The sequence below is a fragment of the Pseudopodoces humilis genome, chromosome 12 (genome assembly GCF_049639895.1).
Source record: "Pseudopodoces humilis isolate 2021_Gansu_Grassland_sample_001 chromosome 12, ASM4963989v1, whole genome shotgun sequence".
In the NCBI taxonomy this organism is placed as follows: domain Eukaryota; kingdom Metazoa; phylum Chordata; class Aves; order Passeriformes; family Paridae; genus Pseudopodoces; species Pseudopodoces humilis.
The window spans coordinates 8879362-8903846 of record NC_142211.1 but is presented as its reverse complement, the minus strand read 5'-3'; the positions used below and the strand labels follow the sequence as shown (position 1 = coordinate 8903846).

The window sequence follows — 24485 nt, the reverse complement described above, 5'->3', positions numbered from 1 at the left end:
AAAACCTTATTTTTCTATTATTCTTAGCTTAACAAGAGTCAGAAGTTACATAGTTAAAATAGCCCATTAAAATGGGCAGGTAAAACAGAACTAAACTGTAAATTCACTCTTTACCACACAGTGCAAAAATCATAGTCACAGCTTCATATTTAATGTGGAATCACTTTAAGTATACAATAATTCAAAAGACCCAGAAACTGGTTAAGAGTTAAAAACCAGTAAAACAAAAACACAGGAAATCCAAAATCCATTTTTGACCTTTTTAATCCTAAATTTTAGGGTTAAAAACATGCCCAAATAAACATGTTTGTTTTATGGAGAAAAACTTTGGTATGGAGTTGAACTAGCCACATTAATAGCACCTGTACCTTTCAAAATAAATAGTAATGGCTTATTAGACACCATGGCAGCAAGATATCCCTTTTAAAAAACCAACCAACCAACAAAACCCCAAACAACCATTACTCACCAACTAAGACCAAGCACACGCTTGGAGCCACACATCAAGGCTAGACAAAAGAAACTAGCATAATCCTTTTTTAAAGTAATTTTAAAGCATGCATTAATTATTGTATTTCTGATGTTGAAATTGGTAAGAAATCTTTCCTACAATGAGAAAGCCTTCTTTTTATTTGCTAACTACTGTCTTGGGTTGCAATGCAAGATGTAACCAAAAGTATGTATTCTAATACCATCTGTTAAAACCAGGTAGGGCAGTGTTCTTTCTCTTCCAAGACTCATCCTCCCTCCAGGGGGATATCTTCTGTTAATAGGCCATTGAGGCTCACTGCATGACTGATAAAATTACATCATCCCATTGTGAGATGCTCCACCCAGGGGGAGGAGCCAAGCATTCCTACCTGCATATAATCAGAGACTTGGAACACCCCCAGGCAGCCTTTCTCCACTGGATTCCTAGAGGAATCCTACACCCTTCTACAGGATCATTGCTTCAACAGAACCACACCTGTCACTCCAGGACTGCAGCCATCATCTAATTGGACTGCTACCAACACCCAGACCAACAGGGTGTCAGGTTGTATTCTGACTGTCAGTAGTTTTTGTTTGTACTACTGTATTTTTATTTAATTTTCCTAGTAAAGAACTGTTATTCCTATTCCCATATCTTTGCTTGAGAGCTCCTTGATTTCAAGATTATAATAATTTGGGGGGAAGGGGGTTAAATTTTTCCCTTTCAGGGGATGTTTCTGCCTTCCTTATCAGACACCTGTCTTTTCAAACCCAGACAACTACTAATAACCACTCCTTTTAAAACTGCACTCTAATGCTTGAAGAATACTATTGAGAGGAATGATGGGTTTGTCTTTACAAACAAGCTGTGGGTCTGCTGATAAGATGAAACTATCACTGAGAGATAACAGAAACAATGGGATGGATTCTACTGAAAGATGAAAGAGACACTGGGGAAACACCATAAAATTCCACAAGAGTTAAGAATTAAGAAGGGGATTATACATGGTGGGGGGGGGGGGGGGTGTCTCAGGTATCAGGCGTTCCAAGAAGTCTGTACCTCTCAAGTACCTCAGGCTATGGGGAAAGAGAGAAGGGACATACAGCTGGGAATTAGGATAAAAAGGAGTCTGCACCCTCCAAAAATTTGAGACCCCAGGGGAATGCCCCATGGCCTCTCCCTTTATTCGAATAAAGTAAAAGGACTCCTCTGTCTCCTTTTTGGACAAAAGCCTCTGGTGTTTGTGGATTAATTTTCCTGACACTATTAATATATTTCCTTAAGATTATTCTTCTAAAATACTGTATATTTCTATTTCACAGGTCCATGCTCTTAGTAGTAAGCATTGCAAACAAAGACATCCCCCCTACTCCAAGAGGTATTTATTAAAAAGGTCAAAGATAAATTCAACCTCAAAATGGAACAAAAAGGGTTTTTAATTGTACCAGAAATAACAAATAGTCTTTGTAATGTGTGATACGCCCCTACAGCCATCAATAGTTACCAGAATGTTAGTCTGTTTATCTGCAAGTTTTATGGGTTTGCAACAAAGCATAATACACACTGAACAGAACGAGAGAAACTTCAAGTGTATAATGAATTTTAGTAATTTAATACATTTTAGCTTTTAGTTGCATATTCCACAGTAGTGCTGTGACAACAAATCACATCTGTGTACTAGAGCATACATCAACAGTATGGTGTAACATTACTACACCACTGCTATACTTAGCTTTTTGAAAGAGACATAGGCATACATCAAACAACTTTCAGGGTTACTTTTTTCCTTTAATAATGTTCACTTTTTCAGTTATACTTAACTTTTAAAATTTTGAATTATTAAAAAAAAAATCATTGAGAGTTTATACAGAAATAGCTATACCCTTACAGGCACTGATATGACAAATGGGTATTTTAAGGGCTGAGAGGCATTAATATCAACAAAGTGGACTGAAAAGAATTACTATGTCTAAATGGGAAATGCCTGCTTCTGTTTGTATATTGAGAAAGGAAATTCAGAAAGTTATATTTTGACCTTGCTATGTCACAAAGTCAATCATAGAAAGACCTATGCATTTAACCTGAAATGATAGTTTTAAAAGCTCTTGTATTAAAAACCCTCAAAACATCATGCAAAACTTTGATCAATTATGCAGCTGCTTTAAAACTGTTGCAAGACCATATTGTATATATTAGCTTTTATACTGCTAATACACAACTAACAGCAAAGTTGATTAGATTAACAAAAATTTGTCTTAATATCACATTATATCACACTAAAGAGACAAATGCCACAAGGTTGGCAAAAACATCTAATTCTGAGAACTCAAATGGCAGGATAATTATGTGTTGCAACCCCTTCACATTTAGGAAAACAAAAGCAAAAACATAATCCTGCAGTCTCACTTTACGAAATTAAGTTCTGTAAAATATGAATTGCAACAGTTTATGCTAACAGAATGTAACTTATACAACTAGTGTCAAAGGCAAACAAAAAAACCTTCTAAATAAAAAAGTGATCAAAATACACATAGGAACAGATGCACAAATGCTGCATTAAATACAGTTAAGATAAATCAATGCACAAGAGAGAGATGCAGACTAAAGTTAGCAACACATTTAAAGAAAATGTAATGAGGAATAAACTTAACACTATTTTTTTCAATGACAGTTTCCATTTGCAGTCTTTCCATCCATAATGTCTGATACAGTATATCATTAAAATATTCAGAATCTCACAGAAGAGCTATGTTTTTCTCTTACAAATCTAATTACTGAGTTGTTTTTGCATATTTTAAACATACATTATTTTATCCATTTAAAAGCAAGGCAACAAATGGACTTTTTATCACCTTCAGTCTTAGCACTAATGACAAACATTTTTAAAAGTTATCATAATCTTTTTTGTCTTTTTTTCCCTCTGCTTCAAACCCATCAATCCCATCACTGTCTCTTCTTCTTTTACGATTATTATGGATGCTGAAGCGTTGATTCATCTGTGGTAATGGATCCATTCCTAAAACTTTGTGTATTTGACGGAATGCAAGGAGTCTCAGTGCAAACTAGAAAAAGAATAGAAGATATTTCTGTTGGAAACAAATGTCAATTTAAAATACTTTATCAAACAATTAATGAAGAACATTAGTGGTATATGATATTATCTTTAGCTCTTATTATCCTCTCTTCCTTCCCCCAACAAAGTCAACACAATAAAATGTGTATGTCCCATTTGCTGCTTCAATACAAAATACAACATATTAACTTAAAAATAATATTACATGTGTTTTAGCTGCTGGACTTGAATTGAAGCAGCCAAGGCTTGTCATGTGTCCCAATATGCATTAGTAATTTTCAGCAAAAAGACTGAATGAAGAGGTAGGGTCAATAAACTCTTAAGCTGCAAGCATGAATAGCTAATACTGTAAGTAGATACAATAAATATTAAAATTTAAGCTTACACAGATTTCCTGGGGAGACTTTATAATGCTGGTATCTCCACTGTCTTTTTGCTCAGAAATGGGTCCTGTAGTTTTAAGCTAGGCCCAGAGAGACAGAGAGGGCGAAGGGGAGGGAGAAGCAGTGTGCAGTTTGTCTGCAAAAGCTTTGCTTTACTCTCCCAGAATTCCACTCTCATGGACTGTGCTGCCTAGCACGGACAGCAAGACAGATAAGAGCTCAGTGCTCTCGGAGTTCTCAGCTTTTGCAGTGAGAGGGAGTTTTCCTTGGGTTTTTTCGCTTGTTTTCCTCATTAGCTAAGGCAAGAAAGGTTTTCCCTGGACTGTGCCTTCTTCTGGGACTCTTCAGCTTCTCTCCAGTCCAGGATATTAGGAGAATCACCCAGGGCCCCCCCAAGCTGCACACTGGGCCTGGCACGCTGGGCCTGAGCCCTGGAGAGACTGAGCCACACCCACAGAAGGACTCTTTCTGAATTTGCCATCTCTTCAGAACAGTGAGAGGTTCCATTGTTTAATATTACTAATTTTTTCATGCTTGTGAGTACTTTGCTTGTTAAATAAACAGTTTTTTCCACTTCTCTCCGAGGAGACTTTTTTCTCCCAAACTGGTTGGGGGAGGGGCTGCTGAAATTTGCTTTCTACAGGAGACCCTTTCAGAGGTTTCCTCCCAAAATTTTCCTTTAACCAGGACAATTTATAAAATATTAAATATCAATGCAATTTTAAATCTAATAACATACTACTGTAGAGTAAGCATCTTTACAGAGATTATATATTTGTAGATGGGAGTGCTTCAACTTTTCAGGAAAATGTTAATTTTAGTACAAAAATGAACACTAGTATACATTCTCTGTTGTGACATTTTTATTGCCTAGCTTAATACTGATCATTTGAAAGACTGGACTACATTCTAAGAAAAGAAAATTCATGTCCATCATATAGCTCCATTAATAAAAACACCAAAAAACCCCCAAATCAACCAACCACCCACCCCAAAATACTATCCATCAAATTTACTTACTTAACACCTACTTTTCCTTACCTGTGCACTTGAAGTAATATCCTCTCGTTGCTGATCTGTCATTACAGCAAGTGTATCAAAAGGATCTTTCTCACAAGGGTCCAGAAGGCCAGGACCACCTAAAACAGGCTAATTAGTAGCACATCTCTGCCTTATTTCAATAAAAATTACAGATTTTACATTAGTTAAACATCAGTATACAGACACTGATCAACTGCAACTTGCCTTTAAGGATGATTCCTGAAGATATACACTCAAAAACTCTTCTTAGTGCATCCCCAGGACTCTGTGGTCCAGTAGCACTGCTAATTGCTTTTTCCACAAGCAACTCCATAGCCTAGAAGAACAATAAGAAAATCCAGACAATTTAGAAGACTGATTAAAAAAAGAAAAGCTACTACTGTTGTTCAATACAGAACTTTTGACACTGAAATTTTGAAAGATATTGCACATCACAGAACACTTTCAGTTAAAATGAAAAAAAATCAGATGCTTGTTAACAATTAATAAAAAGAAAGCTACTGTAAGATTAACATTGAGTATTGAGTACTGATATGCTGCTACTCATGACAAGTTGTCCAAAGTTTTTCTTAGAAATTTATACAGTAGTAGCCTACTTGGAGAACTTGTCCAGTCATTTTTTGAGAGCATGAAACATGGTGGGTCATTGGAATCTGTCAGCCATGTGAATAAACAGCACACAGTATGAAATGATGAATTTGATTCATCTAATGAAATTAACAGGATGCTACAGAGAATTTTTTTTCTACAAGAATGCAGAAACCTAAAGTATCAAAAATTTAATGACCTTTTAACATTTAAGTGGTTACTAGTTCTTGAGTTTTGCAAAACTGAAGTTCACTGCAATTTTTGTTTCCTGGCTATAGGCTAACACTAACTTAGATGTTAAACAATTGTAAAAAAAAATGTGATGATAAAAAGGTTTTCTAAAATTTACACTTTTTTTTTTTTTCTGTGACTATGTCCATTGTTTGCCTTTATTAGACACTATTTTTTCCAGGGAATAAAAAAAACCAAACCAACTATAAAAGATTTTTGCAAAAGTAAGCATTAAATTGATGTTTCAATACCACCTCCTTGGCAAGTTTTATTTTCAAACAATATGTGTCTCTTGTTTTTTGGTGGGATTTTTAGTTTATTTTTTTGGTTCCTTTCCCAAGTTTACAGTTGCTCCAATGTTGCCTTCTATTTTCCAAGAATAAATGTCCATTCTAATGCATGCAAGTAACTACAGGCAGTGCTGATTACAATCACTCACTAAGGGTGCCTATTCCTTTCTATTTTAGCTCAATTTAACTGACAAATTTCAATTCTTGAACATGGTATTTTAGTACTTACACTGTATCACTCAGGGTCAAGCTTTTGAGTTTTAGCAATAATTTAGTTGTTTTCAAGTATGAAGCAAAATACAGCAAGAAAGAAAAAAAGCAGATCACATTATTGCATTTATACAAGTCTAGTTCTTTTGGATCCTCATTCAATACACTAAAGTCTTCAACTTAATCATAGGAAAATGTGAATTATGATGCCCCAGTGTTTATGTGCCCAAAGGGCTAGATTTCAAGTTTGGAAAATAATTAAAAATAAATCAACCTTGAATATTGGTTCCTTCTAACTTGCAGGAACTTGACACAATTCTTCTAATTTAGTTTTTATTTCTAGGTATATAAAGAGAGTGATCCTAATGTGTGTGTTTAGATTTCCTATTTTCTATTATTAAAACTACTTAGGCTCTTTTTGAAAAGCTTTGGCATCTCTGGCTTGTAACAGGCTTCTAGCATACAGGTCAGTAAAAGTTCTGTGTCTAGAAAAATATATTTCTTCTACAAAATTTCATCTGTAATTGTCAGAAATCAACTATATTTTAAATCTGTCTTTTATTTTTTTTGTCAGTAAGACTTTGCCAACAGGCCAAAAGAACAACTGAATACACAAATTTCAATAGTGATTCATGGCACTGGCAATGCATTGGGTACCAAGAGTGTTACTGAACAAGTTAAATTTCTTTAATAAGAAGTCTATGCAGCAGTGGGGGCAGATGTTGGAAAATTCTTCTAACTTTAGCACAATAGTGTATGATCCCTGTATTTGTGGTTAATGTTTAGTTTTGTACCATACAGTGCTTATGCAAATACCAGAGATTAATGTGGCCTTGTATTAACTCCCTATATCTGTGATTAATAAGTTTTGTGCCAGCTAATACTTCCTTGTTTACTTCTATCAGTGATTAATATGTATTAGCTGATGTCTTAGTTTTGAGAACAACGACTGTGTGTCAGAGCAAAGAATGACTAGAGAAGTACGTTATGACCTGACAATATATTTGAGATACTCTGAAAGAGAAAAGATTCATCAGAAGATCTAGAACCATATCCAAACAAGTCCATGGAAATGATTAGCATATATGCATGTATTCAGGAAATGTGATGAATATGCATTAGTTTCAGGAATATAACCTGGTCTGTTAGGTTGCTGTTCATGCATGCTTTGAGAAGAATCCCCCACGTATCCAGCACTGCTAATAAAGTAATGTTGGCTTTCTAACCTAGCATAGTGGTTGGAGAGTTTATTTCCCATTTTTCAGAGACAAGAGCAAGTCAGGAAGCACTTTTAGAGAACTGAGACACACCTAGGCCTGAAATCTCTCATGAAATCCTCATAGGCAAATTCAGGAAGTATGGACTGGATGAGTGTACAGTGAGGTGTATTGAGAACTGGCTGAATGGCAGATCCCAGAGGGTTGTGATCAGTGGCACAAGGTCTAGTTGGAGGCCTGTCACTAGTGGTGTCCCCCAAGGTTCTATACTGTGTCCAGTATTGTTTAATGTGTTCATCAATGACTTGGACAAAGGGGCAGATGCCTCCTCAGCAAGTTTGCTGATGACACAAAGCTGGGAGGAGTGGCTGATACTCCAGAGTGCTGTGCTGCTCTTTAGAAGAACCTTGACAGGTTGGAGAGATGAACAGAGAGGAACCATCTGAAATTCAACCAAGGCAAGTGCAGGGTCCTACATCTGTGGAGGAATAACCCCAGGCACCAGTACAGGCTGGGGGTGACCTGCTGGAAAGCAGCTCTATGGAGAAGGACCTGGGGGTCCTGGTGGACAACAAGTTGTCCATGAGCTAGCAGAGCCCTTGTGGCCAAGAAGGCCAATGGTATCCTGAGGTGCATTGGGAAGAATGTTGCCAGAAGGTTGAGGGAGGTGATCAGGGAGGCTGAACCTCTACTCAGCCCTGGTGTGCTGGAGTGCTGTGTCCAGTTCTGGGCTCCTCAGTAAAAGAGAGACATGGAGCTCCTGGAGCAGGTCCAGCAGAGGGCTATGAAGTTGATCAAGGGTCTGGAGTATCCCTCTTAGGAGGAAAAGCTGAGGGAACTGGGCCTGTTCAGCCTTGAGAAGAGGCAACTGAGAGGAGACCTCATCAGTGTTTATAAGTACCTAAAGGGTGAGTGTCAGAGGATAGAGCCTGGCTCTTCTCGGTGATGCCAACCAATAGAACAAGAAGCAATGTGCAGAAACTGATGCACAGGAAGTTCCACCTGAATATAAGGAAGAACTTTATTCTGTGAGTGACCATGCACTGGAACAGATTACCCAGAGAGGTTGTGTAGTCTCCCTTACTGGAGATATTCCAGATCCATCTGGATGCAGTCCTGTGCCATGTGCTCTGAGATGACCCTGTGCTTGAGCAGGGAGGCTGAACCAGATGACCCACTGTGCTCCCTTCCAACTTTACCCATTCTGTGATTCTGTGACACATTGCTTCCTTTCTGGCTGCGCCTTAGAACAAATATTATGAGAAATAAGAAACAACATTCCTTGTTCTTCATCTATGTGCCTGCTGTGTGTTGCAATATTTTAAAGGATACTTTTCTAAAAGTATGCCTGGGTTTATTCTTTGGCTACTTAGTAAGCAATATTGAGGGTACTTAGATACTTCTGAGCTTCTGTTAAACTGTATTTGTACAGTGTATCTTTCATGAAGTATAGCACAGAAATTGGAATTTATTTTTTTTTTACTTTAAATATTTTAAAAAGCAGAAATTATTGCTCTACATTTTTTCTGGTCAGCAAGCTTATTACAATTGTAAAACATTTCTCATTGAAATAATGCCAACTATTATAACTGTCTTGACAATGTTAGCATTCTTCCTGCCAAAACTGAAAAGTCTACATTAGGAAGCAGCACAGTGCAACAGTATTTGGTCTATGAAACAAAACAGTCAAAGTTGAATTTACCTCCACATATATATGCTTCAGAGATTTTGGTTCAGACTAACTTTGTGCAGTCCACAGATTGAACATTTATTAATATTTGTAACACAAGTTGCATTCCTGGAGAGCATCATTTAAGATAGCCAATGTAAAAGAATGCTCCAAAACCACCCAGCTTCAAGAATTGAGATAGCTAACCAGTTACAACCTAGAGAGCTGTGTCTAAGTGATACTGATTAAAATGCCAATGGTGACACATACATAGACTAGTACTGTGGTATTTCATCTTGCAGAAACAACATATTAATGACTGCAGGAATTGTTGTGATTTATTCTTTCAAGTAGCCTGCTATAACAGAGCTATCTGGGCACAGCTGACATCATTTTCTACCAGTTTCAGTAAAGTCCAAGCAATTCAGAGTAGAGTGTAACAAAAAAATAGATTCTTTGATACAGAGTAAAGGAAAAAATGCTAAAATATAGAATAAGAATGCTACCCTCAAAGAATTCTAAACAACAAGAAAATTCCTTTGGAAAAAAAGTTTTCAGCTCCACATAGCAAAACCACAAAAAATTAAAATTTTAGAGGTAATCTGGATTGTTTCTTGGGGAAAACCATAAAAACAACCAACTAACAAACCACCCAAGCAAAACCCTACATTACTCCTTGAAAAAAACCTAAATTTAAAAACTGTAGTAACACATTCCCATGCTTTATTTGCAGTGAATCAAAAAAAACCCCAATGTGCATTAAAAAGCCTCATTCAAAAGAACATTACTCACCCAGCTTGGAAAATCAGACCAAGTTGGAACCCGCTGACAGAGGTCACGAAGAATACGTATGATAACCACACAGGACTGCAGACCATTAGCTCTAGCCTTGAGAGCAATACAAAATCAAATTAACCCCAGCATATACAGCAAATAAGACTTGTTGAAAGACTAAAACACCGCTGTTCAATGGAAGCTCAGATACAAGACTGAAACAAATTATTCTACAACTTTATTCTAAGAGCTGCCATTTACAGCAGTATTTTATACAGGGTTAGTAATTTAAGGTGATAGAAGTCAAAGTGCACAGGTTATACAAGAATAACATTTCTTGATCCTCTATACACTTTGACCTATGTTCACCTGCAACAATAAATACAGTATTTTTCTATATTAAAAATAAAGGTCTAAGAAATAGGTATAGAGACTGAAAGGTGAAGGGAATCTGTTTGGTTTCTTTATTGTGCCTTTGCCAGAATACAAAGTCACTAAACCAAACAGTTGCTTCTTGCCTTCCGTTCCCTACACTTAAAGAAATAGGAAAAAAAGTCTTAAATCTAAACAAAAGCTTTAAACATATATTCCATTATTTAAAGCAAAGTTACTCTGCAGCCTTATGGAATACATAACAAATATACAATATAACACCCCAAGTGAGTCAAGCTTTCAACATCGCCTTCTCGATGACCAGAAAAAGAAAAAAAAAACATCAAATGAGCAATAACTGCATAAAGCAGTTCCTCCCTACTCTACCTTCTACACTTAAATTCAGGGACCAGAAAAATATTAAGTATCATTAGCATGAACAACACTGAGTGTTTTCACACAGTTAAACATTTATATTGCAACTGAACTAATCTCTCATAAGGCTACAAGAAGAAAATAAAATGATGTTCCGAACCTGGAACCACTTAGCGTGGCGTAGAGCAGCCAGAGCGTCAAGGCATTTTTGCCTGTCCAAGACGTCCGGTGGGTCTTTCACCATACCCGAGGTTACATCTAAAATGGATTGAATTGGCAAAATGCAATGAGGAATGGGTGTTTGACCATTTAAAGTAGCTTCAATGTCACACATGCCATTTAAAGCTTGAACCCTTGAACAACAAATGTAGTTGTTCAATAAAAGTCATTCAATTAGTATTAGGGCATTAACCCAGTATGAAGATTGTGTAGAATCCTATTAAACTTTAGTTGTCAGGTTATTTTCAAATGCATTGCAGATTATGCAATACATAGTACTTCTTTCTTTAAGCTAACACTGGAAAAACATATCCCCTAAAATTAAATAGCAAAGGAAGAATGGTTGGACACAGTGCACCAGCACAGAGACCACAAGACAGAAGGAACACTAAAAAATCCACTTTAACAAAGTAGAAATATTCACATTTAGTTTCATGAAAATTTTAATGGTCACATGCTATTTGGGACCTACTCTTTTTAAGAAAAGCAAAGTATATAAAAAAAAACAACACTTAAAAGCACTAGATATTTTGTAATGTTATTTTTATCATACCTTAAACTTGAAATAGAAATTATTTTGCATTTAAAAAAACTAACTAAAGGAATATGAAACTGTCTTCAGTTTTAAGAGTTCCATTACTTTTTAATATTTTATCTTACTCATATAAATTCTTTAATTCATTATATATGTGCTCCAATATAATCCAGGATGAAAGGAAGGATCTGAATAGGGACTGCTTATGATTCAGCAAGAAAAAGAAAAAACCAAAGCAGACTATCTGAAAGGGCCAGAAGGAGAATCTGGGGAACTACAGGCCTGTCAGCCTGACCTTGGTACAAGAGAATGTCATGGAGCAGATCATCTTGAGTGTCATCATGCAGCACATACAGGACAACCAGGGGATCAGGCCCAGCCAGCATGGGTTTAGGAAAAGCAGGTCCTGCTTAAATGACCTTATCTCCCTCTGTGACAGGGTGACCCACTTAGTGGATGAGGGAAAGGCTGGGGATCTTGTCTACCTAGACCTAGTAAAGCCTTTGACACCATTTCCCACAGCATTCTCCTGGAGAAACTGGCTGTCCATGGCTCAGACAGGTGCACTCTTTCTTGAGTAAAAACCTGTCTGGACAGTCAGGCCCAGAGAGTGGTGGGGAATGGAGTTACGTCCAGCTTGTGGTCAGTCACTAGTGGGGCTCCCCAAAGCTCAGTACTGGGGCCAGTCCTGTTTAATATCTTTATCAATGATGTGGATGAGGGGATTGAGTGCACCCTCAGTAAGTTTGCAGATGACATCAAGTTGGGTGGGAGTGTTGATCTGCTCAAGGGTAGGAAGACTCTGCAGAGGAATCCGGACAGGCTGGATTGATGAGCTGAGGCCAGTGGTATGAGGTTCAACAAGGCCAGGTGCCAGGTCACTTGGGTCACAACAACCCCATGAAGCACTACAGGCTGGGGGAAGAATTGGCTGGAAAGTTGCTTGGCAGAAAAGGACCTGGGGGTGATGGTTGACAGTGGCTGAACATGAGCCAGCGTGTGCCCAGGTGGCCAAGAAGGCCAATGACATCCTGGATTGTATCAGCAATAGTGTGGCCAGCAGGACTAGGGAAGTGACTATCCCTCTCTATTAGGCACTGGTGAGGCCACACCTCAAATCCTGTGTTCAGTTTTGGGTCCCTCAAAACAAGACAAGTCTTATGAGGAGTGGCTGAGGGAGCTGGAGGTGTTTATCCTAGAGAAAAGGAGGCTTGGGAGGGACCTTGTCACTCTCTACAACTACCTGAAAGGAGGCTGTAGCAAGGTGGTTGTTGGTCTCTTTTCCCAAGCAACAAACAATAAGACAGGAGGAAATGGCCTCAAGTTGTGCCAGGGGAGTTTTAGATTGGATATTAGAAAAAATTTCTTCACTGAAAGGGTTGCCAAGCATTGGAAGAGGCTACCCAGGGAAGTGGCTGAGTCACCATCCCTGAAGGGATTTAAAAGAAGTATAGATGTGACACTGCAGATGCAGTGGACTTGGCAGCGTTAGTTTAACAATTAGAGTTGATGATCTTGAAGGTCTTTTCCAACCTAAATGATTCTATTATTTTATTATTCTAAAATATGGTAGATCTTTTATATTTAAATGTTCAGAAAAGGATTAATTACAAAGCAGATTGCTTTGTTACCAAAATGGAAAAGACCACAAGGCCCTTTTGGAAATGGTTTAAATCAATGAAATTGGAACCACTGAACAACATGAAATCGTACCTTCAAGTTACTTTAAAAATTGTAGGGATATAATGTAATGATCACTTTTTAAAGTATTTTGTTTTACTAATTATGAAAATGGCTATAGTGACTAGTGACAAAGTATACTGCTAGCATAACTGGTGATAAACCAGACAAGATGAAAGAAAAAGCCTTCACTCAATGGCATTCATTTCACAGGAGCTGGTGAATGGAATATAATTTACTACAGCAAGATATAAAGTTAGGTAACTCTGAGAATAGAAGTTATAGTCTCATGAAACATGCCAGCAAGTAGGGATGCTGCAGAGAGACAGCCCACAAACCACCTATTTATACACAAATGCAAAATAAATAGTAGGATACCTTAAATAGTAGGATACTTTAGAGAGAACTAAAAAGCCATGAATGAACATGGTTCTATAGCTTTGTAAAACTTAAATTTGAAGTACTCCATTCAGATTTGGGCATTTTTTAATAGGATAGTCCCATTGCTCTGCATGGGGCTAAAAGGAGGAGGATTTCAAAATAAGAACAAAGCTAAGAACATAGGTATCTTCTCAAACAGATGTTTAAACTTATGGACTATATGTTAAAGTGGAAAGAAGAATAACTGAACCAACAAGGTATTTACACAGCAAATTAAGACATTTAAAGTAGCATTTCATTTAAAACAAAACAAAAATCAAACTAACACCTATACAAGAGGGGTGCCAGGTAAGATAACTGATGAAACAAGTAAAAATTTAGAGAAAATGCACAGCAGGAAAATAGAAGGCAAAATAAGGCTGAGAAATTAAAAATGTGTCTCTTCTGTCTAGTAGTCTCATCAGTCAATTTTTTACAGTCTTTTAAAGCTACTGTGTGAATAGATTATACTGTGCAAACTTTTATCACACTAACTCACTATATAATTTGAAACTCCAATTACTTCTAGCTCCAAAAAACTTCAATTTGGAAAATAATTTTAATAAAAAGAATTACAGTTTAAGTTCACAGAAGAGAATCATACTCAGTGCTGGAAATGTCAATCTAAAATGTGCTACTACTAGGCATCATATGGATATCCTTGAAACTTAAAATGACTAAGAATTTGTAAGACATCTCATTGCACTGAGAATACACTAACTGCAAAAAAATGTATCAAGGAAATTCTTGTAATACTTAATCTGTGAATTTTTGCATCTGTTTTACATTTCAGGATTAACCCCTTAAATAGTCTTTAAATTTAGATGCCTAACCTACCACCCTGTTGAGCTAAGACAAAAAAAGTTGTATTAATTTTAAAAACACAAGCACAAATTCTTACCCTATATAACTTTATTACTACCCTAAATATAAGGGGTTAATCTTCAGTTAGACATGCTGTGTCCACACTACTTTGTTATTAAAAGTTAACAGGCATATCGATTTGACTAAGTTTTATTATGCAAAATATATTTTACCCAGTCAACTATTTGAAAACTAGTGTGAACACTGCTTAATTGTAGGATAGAGACAAAGACAAAAAGAAAAAAACCCAAGTAACAGTAGGTGCTAGGACGATGTGTCCAAACCCCTCCTTTGTAAAGTATGGCAGGTGTGACACTGAGCTTTAGAAAACCTTGGTCAAAAATCCTTCCGATGTCTTGGCAGCAATCCCTGACAGGAATCAAGACCCCTTGCTAGAAAGCTTAGGACTGGGGCTGTTAGCTAAAGATAAAAAAAAACAAAACACACATGCATACATATATATGTATGCTTTTATAAATATGTACACTTTGTTTGTTGAAGGAAAGACTGCAAAGCTGGGTTAGAGCCCTTTGAATATATCAGATTTGGTAAACTGTCAAATGCACAATACTGTAAGGAACAGTAGCTATGTAGTTAACAATTTTATTTCACACTGGTTTTGGTTTGGTTTTTGTTAGCCTTTTATCATGTAATGGGATTATTACACATCAAACATGTTTCTATTCTTCATGCGAGTCTCAGTCTCATCTTTACTCAAACTGCAGGCTAAAAATAAAAAAAAGAAAACTTTAAACCATTGTAAGACACAGAGCATGAGGAGCTGCAGTAAGAAAAAACACAAACACACTATTACTCTGCAGCAAATAAGCAGAAGTCTTCATAATAAGGCCTTCTTTGCTGCAATAATTTTCAATTCAGTCTTCTATTTGCTCCAGCTTCAAAAGTGAACTTTTTATACTGCTCAGTGTCTTGAAAAGAAATCTAACTTGAATTTGCTTGCCTAGAGGCAGTACTCCAGCAGTGAATAAACTAATTTTAACTGAAGTGTGGGTCAGACAAAAGTACAGATTTGTTCCCTTTAGGTGGCATAAATTAAGGGATTGATCATAATAATTTGAAATTTGTTTTCTTTTTAGTCTACATCATAGAATTTTAGGCCAGAAAATGGCAATTTAGTATTGTGGCAGGATCAGTATTGCGCTTTTTCACAGTATGTTAATAAACAAACATGGTGTTTAAGGTTAATTTAATTTAATGCTGAATGTATAATAATCAAATATAATCAAATATTTTAAAGCATTCTTTATGAGCTTAAATAATACATGAAGTCTGATTCAGCACAGACAAATTAAAAGTCATGTTACACTTAAGATTTTCAAAAAACAAGTAAACTGGTTGGGTGTGACAGTATATGTACAAAGACTTTATAACTAGGAATAATATGTAAAGCTCATAAATCATGTACAAAGCACTCTTTAAGACTCTTGAGAAGTCATCCAAACTAGAGAAAGTATCTTGACATTTTTCTTTCTGATTATGTAAGATGACTTTGTTAAGACAGCTTGCTTACAATGCATTAGTCCTAGCTACAGAACATTTACTAATGCAATATAAAAATCTCAAGTAATTTAGAGGACATGTAATGATGAGAGGAAATAAAAAAAGTCTCTGTGGCTTATATAAATACATATATACACAAGCATACATACATACAATTTTTTTCAACCTGCATAGAAGTGTTAAGACAGCCTCAGATTTGCTATACGTAGGTTCACTGTCAAACACCAGAACCCTGTTTGCCATGATCTCTTTCAACTATGAAAATACAGGATTAAAAGGAAACAAAAGTTAATTTTATCTGACCCGTAAACAAAAGGGACCAGTGTACTGTAAACATTAACCATGCTTGTTGGCTTAAAAGCTTTTAAAGCTTGGAAAGCATTACAAAACAGACCATAAAGCAACATTACTGGCACCAGAGAAACTGTGAACTTCAGAAATGTAATTTTATTTACAAACTCTGCTTTCTGCTACAGCTGAAATGACAAAGCCATTTCTTATTTTCCTAGTCTGAGTTTGCCAGTTGGATAGAAGACTGGTTGCAATATCAGGAGCCTAAATACATTCAAAAATCACTCCAGATCAAAAAGCAACCTCAGAGTGCTGGAAAAAATTACATCTTCTTTTAAAATTGTAAGCACTGTTACCATCAAAAATATTATAAAAGTACATTTTAAGTGGTGCTGCTATTTGGAATATGTAAATGATGGTAATACTTATCCAGCTAAAACTTGAAAATGTGATCTTTTTTTTAGGGCAGGACTGCATTAGAAAGTGAGTTTATAGCCACTTGTTATAAAATACTTAGTTTTCCCTATAATTTTATAAGAGAGGGGAAAAAAAATCAAGTTTGTACCTTTTCCAGAAAGCTGAGGTTGGACTTTAAATTAGAATTTTTAAAAATTAAATCCATCGTATAAGCATTTTTATAGCAAATTGTTCTCTACCAAGACTTCTTGTTGAAAAACAAGGTTTTGATCTAGTACATTAGTTATGCCAGCATGTTGCCTTCTAGGATCTCAATGCCATCTTAAGCAGAATAGATAGAAGTAATATCTTTAACTTCCCAACCTCCATCCCTCATGTTCTCCTCCCGAATGACTGGAGACGTCAGTGTGATAGTAACTTGCATTTTGGGTTCCACACATGAATTTAAAATTATTGCTGCTTCTGGGACTGCACACTTGATATCATATTTCTCAGGACTTATTACCTAAATATCAAGAAACAGAAATTTCTATTGGCATGTGGCCAAGAAAGGGGAAGAAAATGGATTTCATCATAGCCTTTTTTAACAGAAAGGCAGAAAGCAATATAATTATATGAAGCAAACACCTATGCATTCAAAGAAACAACAGTATACACAATTAATACATATATATGGATTTGCATACTGTTTCCAAATCATTAAGGAAAACACACAGCAGTTGCCAAGCGTGCAAACGAGAAAAAAAAAAGTGAAATTCATATAATAAGTAAATTACATAACAAGAATCTTGACAGCATTTGAGATACATAAAAGCCTCAGTGCCACTTCAAATGCCAGTTGAATATTTTTCTTATTGGAACATAGGAGCCTTTAAAAAGCACGAAGATGCAGTGGTGGTTCTTCAAGCTCCCAGTTACAAGATGAGTACTGCAAGTCACATTCTATACTTGGCTATCACAACATCCTCTGATGAGAGCAAAGGACAAGATTAACACTGGGGGGAAAAAATAGTAAGAGTAACAAGGTGGTTACTCAGAATTGCTTCTTGTGACTAGATTTAATAACTTTAAATACCCCCAAAATAAAGCTGTAGGCACCTTTATCACCTTCTTCCACAAACTAGAGGGACAAGTGAATTCTCCACAAAGCCAGACCAAGATGAGCAGTTTCTAAGTTTTCTTCTGTTATTTCAAACAAGAGCAAACCCAAGATTACTTTTTAATTAATCTGATCCTGCTAGTGCTTCTACCATGCCACTGATTCTGTTGAATATTTTACCAGACTGCACTGAAGTATTAATGCTGTGAAAAGCATCCTGTAACAATAGTGGACAGGCTTTGTTCAGTAGAGAGCACCGAAGCTAAAAACTTTATTCTGTACTTTCATTTCTTGTAGAAATACAGCAAATTGTTTATATGAATTTTGCTGAATGGTTTAAGACTACATGTACTTTTTTTTGTGCCAAATTAAAAAAAGCACACACAAGACTTAGTTAACTACTTCTGGGACTACAAAGCACTGACACATACAAACTGGAAACAAGACAAGTACAAAGAGACTGGCATTAATGGAGAACTTTGACCTTTAGGCAGTGCTAGCTTCCTGTAACACCACACCAATTACCTCTATCATTGCTGGTAACTGGATAATAGTCTTTCTTCTGCTCATTTCTATTTCCCAGTTGAAGGAAATCTATTAAATGATGATTGATACTACACTGCTAGCACAAGCGCCTAGACACTTGTATGGATGTAATATACAGAAAGAAAAACATGCAGCATAGTCCCTGAATTCAGATACAAACACTAAGAAAATTAAAAGAAACTGTACCTGAACTATGAAATGCAACATAGTCAGCCCTACAGACAGTTGACTTGAGGACAGACTTTTACAGTATTTTTACCAAAATTCAAATCCAAAAATCTAAATATTACTTACTGCAAGTTGTTTGGGAAGACTTTCAGCAATAAAGCCAAGTAACATCTTTGAAGGCTTCTCAGCACATAACAAAACAAGATTGACATTTCGGTCTCCACGTAGTAACAAGCCTTTAGCCAAAACGCCCACCCGTAAAACTCCTTTCAAAGCTCTGTGAATTATAGTTAAAAGCTGCATTTAAAATACTATAAAAATCATAAAACTAAACATGAAGATAGAAAAATTAAATTAAATAGCAGTATTCCATATACTCTTGAGCCCACAGTGACATATGCCATATCAAAATCTGAAGGGAACAGAATTCCTGAAAGCACTGATAACAGTACAAGGAAAAACATAAAACGGCTTTAGAAACAAGTCATAAAATTCTTTTAAAATAATAAGGAAAAAAAAATACCTGTCTTTACCACTGTCTTTTTTGTCATCTCCCTCTTTGCTCTTGCTTTTTTCATGGTCAGTCATATTGTCAGAAACAAGTTTCAAAGCACGCTCAGTAATAGAAACAATTTTTTGGACTGCTTGAAGTTCCTCCTCTGTTGGATATATAGCTGCATGTTTGGTCATCACATAGCGGTCATCAGAAGAGTCAGGGCGGCGTAAAGGCTAAACAGATGAAAAAGCACATTTCTGAAATTTGGGTATACAACAGGTCATGGCAGGTGACTGCTCTGCTCTCATGAGACCCCACCTGGAGTACTGCATCTAGGTCTGGCAATCCCAGCATAAGGATGTGGACCTACCAGAGCAAGTCCAGAGGAGGCCACCAAGATGATCACAGAGCTGGAGCACCTCTCCTAGCAAGACAGGCTGAGAGAATTGGGGCTGTTCAGCATGGAGAAGAAAAGGCTTTAGGGAAATCTTAGAGCACCTTCCAGTACCTAAATGGGGCCTACAAGAGAGCTGGAGAGGAACTTTTTACAAGGGCATGTAGTAAAAAGACAAGGGCTTTAAACTGAAAGAGGATAGGTTTACATTAGATATTAGAAATAAATTCTTTACTGTGAGGGTGGTGAGGCCCTGGAACAAGTTGCCTAGAGAAGTTGTAAATGCCCCATCCCTGGAAGTGTCCAAGGCCAGGTTGGATGTGGCTCTGAGCAACCTGGTCTAGTGGAAGGTGTCCCTGCCCATGGTAGGGGGTTGGAACTAGATGATCTTTAAGGTCCATTCCAACCCAAACTATTCTATAATTCTATGATATACTTTCAAGTTCACAGGTGATGTGTGACCAGAAACCAAACGTGGCTAAACAACAGAATATTCAAACCTCAAATTATTGAGATGTAAGGAAACGTGAACTGAAATATCCTTAATAACTTATACTGATCACAATCAATCATATCTGAAAACAACATGAGATGTATAAAAAATAAACTAATTGGGACATCCCAGGATCAAAAGTACCTCCCTAACATAAATATCTATTGTCTTTCTGTTAACTGGGAAATACTTGCATACTGCCACAAAATAAAGTATCCATGATTGCTTTCATGGAATCACAGAAGAATTCAAACAGAAAGGGACCTCAGGAGGTCCTCTAGTCCAGCCTCCTGTGGAAACCGTGGTCAGCTATAAGACTATATCATGTTGCTCAGAGCTTCATCCTGTCGGTTCTTGAAAACCGCCAAAGATGGAGCTTCACAACATCTGTGTGGAGGAAAAAAGAAAAAAATCCTGTATTCAGTTTGCATTTTTTTTGTCTCAGCTGGTATATCTCATCCTCTCACTGTAAAGAGTCTGGCTCCATTGTCTTCATAACGTATAGGTATTAGAAGGCTATTACATCCCACTGAAGCGCTCTCTTCTCCAGGCTGAACAGGCCTAGATCCCTCAAGTCTCTCCTCACAGGGCACACTCCAGACCCCTGACCCCAGTAGCCACACACTGAACCTGCTATATTTATCAGCATCTGTCTTGTACTGGAAAGTCCAAAACTGAATGTAGTATTGCAGTTTGGGTCTCATGAAAGTAGATCACTTCCTTTATCTACTGATTAGGTTCGTTAATATCACCAAGGATGCTATTTGCCTTGCTTGCTGCCAGGGCACATGGTTGGTTTACATTCAGTTTACTATCTGCCAAGAACCCCAGATGCCTTTCAGCAGGGCTGCTACCCAGCCCTTCAGTGCAAGTGGTTATGCCCTCCCAAGTGCAGCATTAGGCATTTGTCCTTGCAGAATTCTATAAAGTTCCCATTGGTCCATTCCTCCAGTCTGCCTAGGTCATGCTGGATGGCAGCCCTGCCCTCAAAGGTATCAACTGTTCTCCCTACTCAGAACCAATTCAGTTTCATATCAGCTGCAAACCTGATGAGCGTGCACTCCATCACCTTTCAGATCATTAATAAGGTGCTAATGAGATAAATCCCAGGATAAACACATGCAGCACTGCACTTGTTTACTGACCTCCAGGTAGAGTAGGGCCCACCACTAAACCATTATCCTCTGGGACTGATGATCCAACCACTTTTTATCCATACATTTGTCCACAATTAGATAAATAAAAATATAATGCAATTAAATAAGAAGTAGTACACAAATCCAGAGTGACTTGTATTTCAGAAGAAAATATTTGTCTTCAAGGCATCCTTTTGTCATAGAAGTGGGCTTATTTTGAAAGACAGGTCCATCTACAGTTTCATTAGTATAAAATTTTTTCTTCACTTTTCCATATCCTTTATTAAGAAACGCTGGAGACAACTGAAGTAGCATTGAATAATTTATAGTTCTTAACTGTGCCTCTTGGTAAGTATTTCTTTATTTCTTTTCCCTCAAGCTAAGAAACTCACGGCTGGTCCTTGGGGCTGAGGAGGCATTCCTGGTCTAACTCCCAGCAGGCCTAGAGGTCCCGGAGGACCATGAGGATAGCCTCCATCTGGTATTCTACGACGGTCATCCCAGTGATGCTGCTCTTCCTCCATTCTCCTCCAGTACATGTCCTCTTCATATCTCCTGAAGTGCATCAAAATGTCCCCTTTATATAGCAGTTAATACTTCCAACCATTCTAAATAAATTCTTGGATGTTCTCACTAACTCATTTCTAGTAATCAAGAACAAATACCAATGAACTCCAGAGGGTATCTAAAATGAATGGTTATTTTGAAAGCAGGTCTGAATTCATAACAAATAATTATAGTGAGTCGACATTCCTCAGAGGGATTGAACAAAAAACCCAAAACAAAACAAAACCCCAAAAAAACTGAGGTATAAGGACAACTTAATTTAAAACAAGACAGTAGAGTTCCCAAAACAAGTATTCAAAATAAATAATTACAGAAGAAGAGTTATAGGTAATCTGACTGCAACTTTGACTCATTTGTTGATAAAACAGAATGCATTACCTCATTTCCATCCTCCAGCGTTCTTCCTCTTCTCGCCTTCTCCAGTATTCTTCTTTCTGCATCTGTTTCCTCATCTTCTCTTCTTGAATTTTTCTCGCTCGAATACTGGGCTTTACTTCTACTTGTAAATCTGGGTTTACTTTTTTCTAGTTCAGAAAAATAACAAATGAAACATTGGTTTGACTCTTATCATCTCAAGGTTACGGAGTTCTTCTGACATGTTTAGCACACACTACTGGTCTACAATAAAATCAAGGGGAGAAAAATGCAGTTTTAGAATTGCACTGAATGATCAGCTGAAGAAGAAAAATCTGTGTCCGGTATTTTAAAGGAAAGAAACAGCAATGTACTACATATAGCATGAATTCCTTTTTCAGCTATGTGAGAACAAAACTATCTAAGATTAAAATGTTACATGAAATACTAAGTAATTTGCTGTTCATTCTGTAGCAGGATGATTACAGTATAGCCTGAAAAAAACCCATTTCATCTTAACTGCAGTGTGCTTCCTGATGCCCTGTTCCTGTAGGGTCCCTCATACTGGAGCATAATCATAAGTCACTAAATACATTTTTCTGGCCATTTTTTCCTCTTCTTTCATCTCTTTCATGATTATGCAAAGCCCATTGTATCTCCTGTGACCACAGTAAATTCTTATATAAACTGATAATAATGAAAATGTACATCGTGTGTCACTATAGGTGTCTCTCCATTCATGACTAAAATGTCTGCAAATACTTGTTTCTCAAATGTCCCCATAAGGGGTTTATGTGGTTTATCCTGCCAAAAACATTGAGCATTCAAAATTTACGGTAAACAACAAAGAACCTACTATTGCTTGCACACATTGTACAATATTTTAGTGTTGAAAAAAAATGCCTGAAAGCAATGTTCAGAATGCTTAAAGAAACACCCAAACCAAAATGCAGTTTCAGTCTGTGTTGCAACTTTAAAGACTATACTCCCTAAGAAATATATTTTTCTAGCTTTTTTTATATGCTGTTTACTCAGAGCACCTACTTCTAACTAGTCTTTAAATATAAGAACATGTAATCAGTCAGCTGACATCTGATAGATTTTCAGATAAAAATATTAGCATTTCTACCAACCTTATACTGAAGTCTGTGCCGCCTCCCTTTTAAGTGCATCTCTTTGGCATTAGGATCATTAAAACTGCATTCACAAAGTTTACAGTGAAAGCGGATTACCTTTCCTTCATCATTTCTTACCTGGAAAATAAAAGTTATAAAACACATTTACTTTATTTTTTTTTTAACAAAAGCTATTTAAAAATTAATCAAATTCAGTGACACCAGATAATGTCTACCCATCTCAAAAGATGCTTAAAAATTCACACAGGAATCGAAAAAAGGCAAAATAGAACTTTCAGTTCTGACAGACACAGCATTGTGTTTGGTAACGAACAAAGTTCTTCCACAGCTTTAAACTTGAGCCCGAACATAATGAGTTGAATAATTACAAACGATGAAAAATTTACATCAGATTTCATCCACATATCTCATCCCACCTACATGAAGAATGCCCCACTGAGGTCAAAAGAAACATGCACAATACAAAAATGTAAACATATGCACAAGCCTTTGCAGGTTCAGTGCCTTGTCACTCTTATCTTCAAGGACCCAGGGAATTACAGGCCAGTCAGCCTCACCTCAATCCCTGGGAAGGTGATGGAGCACCAAATTCTGGACACCAGTTCCAGGCACATTAAGGACAAAAAAATCATCATCAGTAGTCAGCATGGCTTCACCAAGGGAAAGTCATGCTTGATCAACTTGATAAACTTCTGCAATGAAGTGACTGGCCTGGTAGATGAGGGGAGAGCAGTTGATGTTGTCTACCTGGATTTCAGTAAAGCCTTTGACAGTCTCACCATAATATCCTCATAGACTAACTGTTGATGTAAGGGCTGGATAAGCATACAGTGAGGTGGATCAAAAGCTGGCTGAATGGCAAGGCCCAGAGGGTGGTGATCAGTAGAATGAAATTTAGTTGAAGGCCAGTAGCTAGCAGTGTACCCCAGGGCTCAATGTTGGATCCAATTCTGTTTAACATATTCATTATTGATCTGATGATTGGACAGAGTGCACCCCCAACAAGTTTGCTGACAACACAAAACTGAATGCAGTGGCTGATAGGCCAGAGGGTTGAGCTGCCATCCAGAGAGATCTCAACAGGCTGGAGAAATGGGCTGACAGGAACCTTGTGAAGTTCAACAGGGAGAAGTACAAAGTCCTGCATCTGGGGAGGAACAGCCTCATGTACCAATATATGCTGGGGGCCACCCAGCTGGAAAGCAGCTTGACAAAAAAGGCCCTGGGGGTCCTGGTGAACACTAAGTTGTACTTGAATCAACAATGTGCCCTTGCTGCAAAGGTGGCAAATGGCATCCCAGGCTGCATTCAACAAAGTATTGCTATCAGGTTAAGACAGCTGATCCTTCCTCTCCAACTCAGCACTGGTGAGGTCACACCTGTAGTCTTGTGTCCAGTTCTGGGCTCCCCAGTGCAAGAGAAACATGGACATACTAGAGAGAGTCCAATGAAAG

The 24485-nt window shown here is 37.2% G+C and overlaps 1 protein-coding gene across 4 annotated transcripts in view; it reads right to left on the bottom strand.

Annotated features, from left to right (window-relative positions):
• Positions 1-2063: 2063 nt before the first annotated feature.
• LOC148183342 (zinc finger RNA-binding protein-like) overlaps positions 2064-24485 on the bottom strand; it is a 47964-nt gene continuing 25542 nt past the window's right edge. For all 4 annotated transcript variants that reach the window (XM_088061429.1, XM_088061431.1, XM_088061432.1 and 1 more), the window contains 11 exons: positions 23029-23148; positions 21920-22065; positions 21367-21529; positions 18979-19184; positions 18582-18732; positions 17006-17147; positions 10856-10953; positions 9967-10062; positions 5174-5285; positions 4970-5067; positions 2064-3534 (listed from right to left, as the gene is read on the bottom strand). In XM_088061429.1, the coding sequence (XP_087917555.1) occupies positions 3355-3534; positions 4970-5067; positions 5174-5285; positions 9967-10062; positions 10856-10953; positions 17006-17147; positions 18582-18732; positions 18979-19184; positions 21367-21529; positions 21920-22065; positions 23029-23148 (1512 nt within the window). In that variant the 3' untranslated portion in view covers positions 2064-3354. The remainder of the gene's footprint in view (positions 3535-4969; positions 5068-5173; positions 5286-9966; positions 10063-10855; positions 10954-17005; positions 17148-18581; positions 18733-18978; positions 19185-21366; positions 21530-21919; positions 22066-23028; positions 23149-24485) is intronic.